Source organism: Cornus florida, unplaced genomic scaffold (genome assembly GCF_030987335.1).
Source record: "Cornus florida cultivar Cherokee Brave unplaced genomic scaffold, ASM3098733v1 CherokeeBrave_3.0.0_Hap2_Chr03, whole genome shotgun sequence".
NCBI classification, from domain to species: domain Eukaryota; kingdom Viridiplantae; phylum Streptophyta; class Magnoliopsida; order Cornales; family Cornaceae; genus Cornus; species Cornus florida.
The window spans coordinates 27,241,800-27,251,154 of NW_026775573.1; the positions used below are offsets into that span (position 1 = coordinate 27,241,800).

The window sequence follows — 9,355 nt, forward strand, 5'->3', positions numbered from 1 at the left end:
TGAACCACTTGTTTTGGCACAGCTTCAAGGGAATTTTGCCACTCTCTCCATGAATAAGTTTAGCAGCAATGTGGTAGACAAGTGTTTGAGAGAGACGGGCAAAGAGAACGCAGCTCGAATTGTAAACGAGTTATAGAGAGCAAACAATTTTTTCAGTTCTTCAGGATCCTTACAGGAACTATGTGGCTCAATCTGCGCTGGAAATATCCAAGGTTCGACCATTTACAAACAGGAAAATTTGCCACTCTCTGCATTATTTTACAAGATGTTTAATTCTTTACAACATCCATCATCACCCTCTTATCTTGAAAAAAATTTCAAATCTTGCCTTAAATCTACTAGAAGAAACTCAGACATCTTTTGGACCACCTCTATCAAAACTCAAATGGATATTGGGAAAAGTTCTTGAAATATTTTAAATTTTTATGAAGCTCAAACTCAAACTTTATATAGTGGGGTATGCCCCACTCTCTTTCTTGTACTTCAGTTTAATTTAATTAATGTTTTGGCAAGTGTTTGTTGCCGCTTAAGAGATCATATTAATGGTGAATGCAGGAGCAGGAAACTTACATTCATAATGTATAGGTATCGGAGATTTTGAATAAATGGGACCTTGCTGTAATAGGTGGAACTCCTTGAGGTTTCAAAGCGGACCAATTGCAACAATCATGGGCAACTCTGAATCTGAGACCGGAGTGTGGAACATATGTGCTTTGCCAAATGCTCACCCTCATAAATATGATTATTTGAACCTTAGCCAACCTCTCTACCGGGGGATAACGACCAGTTGAGTGGGTTGGAGTGTGTGCTGTTGCAGCAGCCGCAGAGGAAAATGACAACTAATAATGTCACAGAGGTGGGGCTGCAGAGGTTAGGGGGTTGATGGAGTGAATCATGAATTGAACCAACAATGTCCACACTTGAACAATGCTATATAATCTCATTAATATATGCTCTAAATAAAAGAGGAAAATAACAGTTGCTGGTTTAAAAAAAACATACAACACTGAGTTAGATGTTAGCACTTTGCACCATTACAAATGAAAATGAAAACGAAAACGAAAACCATTAATTTACCATGAAATTGAACTAGTTCCGAACAAAACCAAAATCGCCAGAGTGATCTCCCAGATAAACGGACAATGGTATATCACACCAAGCCCAATCCACTACGAAAGTATCATAGAATTCAATGCACCATGTTGTTGAGCTTCATGTTTCAATTGCGGATCAATGAATGTGAATTGATTGCCATGTTGTATTTCACACAAAATTATATTCACTACCCAACAGTAAACATAGGAGAAACCAACTCTGTTCCTCATTTTCTCATATCCTAGTTACTTTGAAAGATTCAACTTCTCCTGATACAACTTCAATAGGTCAGGAGCTTCTTCCTCATACTTTTTCACAAACTTGTTTAGGAATTGACTTTCAGAAGACACCAACAACAAATTCAAGCTAAATTTCTTCTCAAGCAAACCTTCCGACAACAGAATCTGATAAACCAAACACCGTGGAATGATCCTCCTCTCCAAGCTCAGGAGAATATGTCCTGGATTCCTCGCAACAATAGAAGACTCCCAACCCATTTTATTGACAAAAAAATCCATTACCCCCATAATCTTCTCCACCGATACAATCATAAACCATGGTTGCTTCCCAAAAGCCACCAAAATCTGATCCTCAGACAAACCCCACTCTTATAAACCTCCACCTTCTTTTCCCAAGTTGATTTAGTCATTGCCCTCAGTGCATGAATTGCTACACCAAACATCACTTTTGTAGGGTTAAAACCCATTTTCTTTACTTCCTCCACAATCTCCTTAAACCTGTCAGCATTAGGCGTGAAAGCTTGAGGTCGACTTGTAAAGAAAGTCACAATATTCGATTTGGGCACACCTATTTCTCTCAGAGCTTCAATATTGGGTGCTACGGATATTTGAAGATCATCATACAACAAAATCCTAGCTAAGTGTTTAATAGCGGCATTCGTTTTTTCTTGGGACTTGAGTAATTCCGTCAAGAAATTGTAGGATGGGATGATTTTGTTTTCCAAACTTCTTCTCAAAACTTCTGGTGTTGTCGATAGTAATTTAGCAATGTCTTGGGTTGAAAAACCTTTAGAGTGAAAAAATTCGATTTTGGGGAAAAGGTTGCTCTCGGGATCGAACAAGAGTACCCGAGGGTATTTCCTGATGAGAAGTGAGATCTGGGTTTCGGTGAACCCATGGTTTCTGAAGAATGCGAGAACAGAGATCTGTGTATTGATGTTGATGTGCTTGGAGGCCGAGAGAGCCTTTTCTGGAGGAAACCCACATGATTTAATAAAGTAATCGACTGTGAATGAGTGTTGATTTGAAGTGGTAGATATAGATTTGAGAGCTGATGATGATGATGAAGAGAATGGGTAGAGTTGAAGAAAATGCAGTTTGTGGGTTGTTGTTGTTGTTGGTGAAGTTGATACAACAACACACCTCAAATAAGGCAAAGATTTGAAAATGAAATTAAACGTGGACAGAGTGATGGAAGGGACTCACCTGTTGTTCTGGTCTTGTTCTTCAGAGGGAATCGGAATCTTGTCGCAAATTTGGATTTCCTTTGCCCCCTTTTTCCTCATGAACCCTGCCTAAATTACTCTTCTACTCCGTATTTCTTAAGCCGTTTATTATACTGCCATACACGACATCGTTCCCATCAAACAATGCCCCTGTAACCGAATGGGCAATAGCCCAACTGGTGAGGTCGGGTTCGAGCCTTGCTGGAACTATAGGTGGTGTGAGAGTTTGCTCAGCTTAGGTGTTAGTCCCATCTTGAAGGGACTACTAGCTCGGATTTGGGTGGAAATTTTTTACAAAAATGGACAAGGTACTTGAGCTCATGGGATGTGATTGAGATTAAATTTTAAAATTCAAATTTGTTTTTGAACAGGATTTGGGTGAATGTTATACTAATCTAAAAAACCTAAAAAATATGAATAGTGTATAACTTTAATATTTTTAAGGTTATACATATTTATGCAAAATAAAGTTAAAATTAGATTATGTATAATATTATCAATCAGGATTCATGGTAATTCCTTAACTTTGACACGATTATTTTAAATTATAATTACCTAAGAAAACAAAATAATAAAGAATATAAGGATTTTTAATTATATACTTTAATATTTAATTTTTTAGGTTATTAAAATTTGAGATGACTCGACTAAGTCGAAAAATCCGTGAAACATGTGTGTTATGACAGGGGTTGAATTTCATGGAACTTAAATTTAAAATAGTGGTATTTCATTGAAGTAATCAACAACTATTTTATTGCCTTCCAGAGTAGAAGGTTGATGATTTAAGTTTTTATTGGATCAAAAAGTAGGTGTGTGGGTATGTTTCTTTCCTTGACAAAAAATAAAATAAAATAAAATAAAAATAAATTGATACTTCCAAATTTAGTATTCTAGTTAACGGGTTTGCCAAATTGAGTATTTTTTTTTTCCTAGTTGGGTACTCACACACACATGTCTCTACTGAGGCTCAAACCCTTAACCTCTCTTTGAAAAGTAGGGGCTTGATACCGCTAGGCCACTGGTCTGTTGGTCCAAATTGAGTATTCCAATTTATATGCTAATTATTTGGTGCGATTTCAAATAAAAATCCTATCAAATGACGTGTCTAGTTATAAATTTAGATAGAAGGAAAGTTATTAATATATAAGATGGTGCATCATAGAACTATACAACCAAATGAATCTAATGATACATAATTAATATATATAAATTTAATGGTAGATAACTAATATATATAATATACATTATATTGTAATGTAATATATATATATATATATATATATATATATATATAATGGTAGATAACTAATATATCTATACTATTATTAAAATATTTATTAATTGAGTTGAATTTCAGAGTAAAATACAAAAGCTCTGTCAAGAGTTTTCAGTATTTATTTATTTATATAAAAAAATATTTATCAATTGATATAAAAAGAGTTTTTATCTATATTATTATTAGATGTGTAAAGAGTTTCATTATTTATTTATATAAAAAATTATTTATTAAATGATATGAAAAAAGTTTTTACTAAAACAAAAATAAAAATCTATAAAATAGTAAAATCTACATAATAAAATTTAAATTAACCTATTTATCTATTTATTATTATCCATTTTTAATAAAAGAAAATCTAATTAGATAAGATTTATTAATATAAAAAATATGTATTAATTGATATATGAAATAAAATAATTTTTATAAAACTCTACCACAAATTAGCTTTTATTATGAGTATCTTAATAAAATTAAAACTAATTAGACAAGTATATATATTTAAAGAAAATAAAATAATTTTAATAAAACTCTATTACAAATTACCTATTTTATTATCAATAAAACTCTATCAACAAAGATATATTTAAAGAGTTTGTATAAAACTCTAACACAAATTACCAATTTATCAATTTATCATGAGTTTTTTAATAAAAGGAAACCTAATTAGACAAGTATTATTAATATAAAAAATTATTTATTAACTGATACAAAATGAGGTTTTTAAAGAGTTTTTAAAACACAAATTATCTATTTATCTATTTATCTTGAGTTTTTTTTACTAAAAGTAAATCTAATTAGACAAGAATTATTAAAATAAAAAATTATTAATTGATATAAAAAGAGTTTTTAAAAGAGTTTATATTAAACTCTAACACAAATTACCTATTTATTTATTTATTACAAGTTTTTTAATAAAAGAAAATCTAATTTATCTAATAAAACCAATCACATTATATATAAAACTCTTATTTTTAGTTTTTTTTTATGGATAATTATAGTTTTTATAAAAATCTAAAAATTACCTAATAAAATCAATCATATTCTATATAAAACTCTTATTTTTAGTTATTTTTTATGGATAATTATCACAATATAATCAGCCCGGCCCAGTTATGATTATGTCATTATCAGAAAAGGACACATGTCATTATCCTATTCATCCAAGAAGCTTATAAATAGAGACATGGAGGAAAGAGAAAGAGGTATAGAAATTGAGAATTTTAGAAATCTAGAATTTCAGAATAAAATACAGAAGTTCTGCCAAAGAGTTTCAGTATTTATTTATTTATATAAAAAATATTTATTAATTGATATAAAAAGAGTTGAATTCCAGAATAAAATACAGAAACTCTGTCAAAAAGTTTAACTATTTCAATATTTATTTATTTATATAAAAAAATATTTATTAATTGATATAAAAAGAGTTTTTATCTATACAGATGTGTAAAGAGTTTCAGTATTTATTTATTTATATAAAAAAATATTTATTAAATAATATGATAAAACAGTAAAATCTAAATAATAAAATTTAAATTAACCTATCTATCTATTTATTATAATCAATTTTTTAATAAAATAAATCTAATTAGACAAGAATTATTAATATAAAAAATATTTATTAATTGATATATAAAAGAAAATAATTTTTATATAACTCTACTATGAGTTTCTTAATAAAATTAAATCTAATTAGACAAGTATATATTTAAAGAAAATAAAATAATTTCTATAAAACTCTATTACAAATTACCTTTTTTATTTTCCATAAAACTCTATTAACAGAGTTTCTATAAAACTCTAACACAAATTACATGTTTATCCATTTATTATGAATTTTTTAATAAAAAGAAACCTAATTAAATAAGTATTATTAATATAAAAAATTATTTATTAACTGTTACAAAAAGAGGTTTTAAAAGAGCTTTTAAAAAACTCTAACACAAATTACCTATTTATCTATTTATTATTAGTTTTTTAATGAAACTAAATGTAATTGGACAATAATTATTAAAATAAAAAATATTTATTAATTGATATAAAAAAAGTTTATATTAAACTCTAACACAAATTACCTATTTATTTATTATAAGTTTTTTAATAAAAAAAATCTAAGTAAACAAGAATTACTAATATAAAAAATATTTTTAATTGATATAAAAAATAAAATAATTTTTCTAAAATTCTACCACAAATTACCTTTTATTATGAGTTTTTTTTTTTTAATAAAAACTAATCTAATTAGATAGGAATTATTAAAATATAAAAATATTTATTAATTCATGTAAAAAGAGTTTAAAAATATTTTTTATAATACTCTAACACGTATTACAAATTACAATTTTTTAATAAAAGAAAATCTAATTTTTATAATAAAGTGCAGAAGTTCTACCAAAGTGTTTCAGTATTTATTTAATTATATAAAAATATATATATTAATTAATATAAAAAAAGATTTTATCTATACAACTATTAAATGTGCAAAGAGTTTCAGTATTTAAGTATCTATTTATAAAAAAATATATTTATTAATTGATATGAAAAGTATTTAAAAAAAAAAAAAAAAAAACTCTGTCAAACTCAAAAATCTATTTAATAAAATTTAAATTAACCTATTTATCTATTTATTATTATGAATTTTTCAATAAAAGAAAATTGAATTAGACAATAATTATTAATATAAAAAATACTTATTAATTGATATATAAAATAAAATAATTTTTCTAAAACTCTACCACAAATTAACTTTTATTATGAGTTTCTTAATAAAATTAAATTTAATTAGACAAGGATATATTTAAAGAAAATAAAATATTAAATATGCAAAGAGTTTCAGTATTTCAGTATTTATTTATTTGTATAAAAAATATTTATTAATTTATATGAAAAGAGTTTTTATAAAAAAAAAAAATATAAGAAAAAAAAACTTAATAAAACTCTAAAATCTACCTAATAAAATTCAAATTAACCTATTTATCTATTTATTATTATGAATTTTTTAATAAAAGTAAATCTAAAGTTTCAATATTTATTTATTTATTTAAAAAATATTTATTAAATGTGGAAAGAGTTTCAGTATTTCAGTATTTATTTATTTATATAAAAAAATATTTATTAATTGATATAAAAAGAGTGTTTATAGAAAAAAACTTCTATAAAACTCTAAAATTTACCTAATAAAATTCAAATTAATCTATTTATTATTATGAATTTTTTAATAAAAGAAAACCTAATTTTCTGAGTAAAATACAGAAGTTGTGCCAAGGTGCTTAAGTGTTTATTTATTTATATAATAAAATATTTATTAATTGATATAAAAAAAGTTTTTATCTAAAGTATTATTACATGTGCAAAGAGTTTCAGTATTTAACTATCTATTTTTATAAAAAAATATTTATTAATTAATATGCAAAGAGTTTATATATAGAAAAAAAAATGTCAATCAAACTCTAAAATCTATCTAATAAAATTTAAGGTAATCTATTTATCTATTTATTGTTATGAATTTTTTAATAAAAGAAAATCTAATTAGACTGGAAATATTAATATAAAAAATATTTATTAATTGATATATAAAATAAAATAATTTTTCTAAAACGCTACTACAAATTAACTTTTATTATAAGTTTCTTAATAAAATTAAATCTAATTAAACAAGGATATATTTAAATAAAATAAAATAATTTTTATACAACTCTATCACAAATCACAAATTTTATTTTCAATAAAACTCTATCACAGTAGACAAAGATATAATATTTAAAGAGTTTCTATAAAATTTTAACTCAAATTTTCTATTTATATATTTATTAAGTGTTTTTTTTTTTAATAAAAGGAGATCTAATTAGACAAGTATTATTAATATAAATAATTATTTATTAATTGGTCTAAAAAGAGTTTTTAAAAGAGTTTCTATAAAACTATATCACAAATTATCTATTTATCTATTTATTATGAGTTTTTTTAATAAAAGAAAATCTAATTAGACAAGCATTATTAAGATAAAAAAATATTTATTAATTAATATAAAAAGAGGTTTGAAAAGAGTTTCTATAAAACTCTAACACAAATTACCTATTTATCTATTTATTATGAGTTTTTTAATAAAAGAAAATCTAATTAGACAAGAATTATTAATATATAAAAAGTGTTTTTTAAAGAATTTCTATTAAACTGTAACTCAAATTACCTATTTATTTATTTATTATAAATAGATTTCCAGAAAATATAATAATTTCTATAAAACTCTACCACAAATTATCTATTTTATTTTTTTTAAAACTCTATCACATATAACTTGTTTTTATCTATTTATTGTGAGTTTTTTGATGAAGGAAATCTAATTAGACAACGATATATTTAAAGAAAATAAAATATTTTTTAAAAGAGTTTATATAAAATTCTAATAAAATTTATCTATTTATGTATTTATTATGAATTTTTTAATAAAATATAATATAACTAGACAAGAATTATTAATATAAAAAATATTTAATAATTGGTATAAAAAATAAAATAATTTTTCTGAAACTCTACCACAAATTATCTTTTATTATGAGTTTTTGAATTAAAAAAAATCTAATTAGACAAGGATATATATATTTAAAGAAAATAAATAATTTATATAAAATTCTACCACAAATTACCTATTTTATTTGCAATGAAACTCTATCACATTAGATAAGGATATATTTAAATAGTTTTTATAAAACTCTAACACAAATTATCAAAACTTTACCACAAATTAAGTATTTTTTTTTTTTTTAACTTTATCACATATAACCTGTATTTATCTATTTATTATGAGTTTTTTAATAAAATAAAATCTAATTAAATAAGGATATATTTAAAGAAAATAAAACAATTTCTACAACTCTATCACATTAGACGAGGATATATTTAAAGAAAATATATAATAATACATATAAATAAAATATAAATGTTAAAGAATTTGAATATTTTAGTATTTATTTTTTAATATAAAAAATATTTATTAATTAATACAAAAAGAAAACTCTATCACATATAAGTATATAACCCTTGTATTTATCTATTTTTTATGAGTTTTTTAATATAAAAAAATCTAATTTTATAAAGATATATTTAAATAAAATAAAATAATTTCTATAAAATTCTACGACAAATTACATATTTAAAGAAAATAAAATATAACCTAGGGTCTTCCAAAAACCACAAACTCCATATAATAAATTTTTATATCAATTTCAATCTAATGTATAATTAGTATAATTGAATTTCTATTTCAAAATTTAATTAAAAATTAATATAATTAAATTTCTATTGTAAATTAAAAATTATACTAAATTTCAAATTATCTAATAAAATTCAAATTACAAATTACCTAATAAAATTCAAATTACCTAAAAAAATTTGTTACTTTGCAAAACTCAAATATTTCACTATTAAAATAAAAAATTATTATTTAGTAAAAAATAAAATATACATATTTCAGTATTAATATAAAAACATAAAAAAATTTATTAATTTATGAAACTTAA

At 23.6% G+C, this 9,355-nt stretch overlaps 1 protein-coding gene across 1 annotated transcript; it reads right to left on the bottom strand.

The window, feature by feature from the left end:
* Positions 1-1,642: 1,642 nt before the first annotated feature.
* LOC132301337 (transcription termination factor MTERF2, chloroplastic-like) lies at positions 1,643-2,620 on the bottom strand. The gene is made up of 2 exons (XM_059798599.1): positions 2,541-2,620; positions 1,643-2,237 (listed from the first exon to the last, which is right to left on the bottom strand). The coding sequence occupies exons 1-2, from the start codon at positions 2,618-2,620 to the stop codon at positions 1,643-1,645; spliced, it is 675 nt and encodes a 224-aa protein (XP_059654582.1).
* Positions 2,621-9,355: the final 6,735 nt, after the last annotated feature.

Bases quoted from the DNA above. Each gene is read 5' to 3' on its own strand.
- LOC132301337 (XM_059798599.1), bottom strand. From the start codon at position 2,620: ATGAGGAAAAAGGGGGCAAAGGAAATCCAAATTTGCGACAAGATTCCG. The intron at 2,238-2,540 runs GTGAGTCCCTTC...CGCATTCTTCAG, and splicing joins GAACAAGACCAGAACAACAG to AAACCATGGGTTCACCGAAA.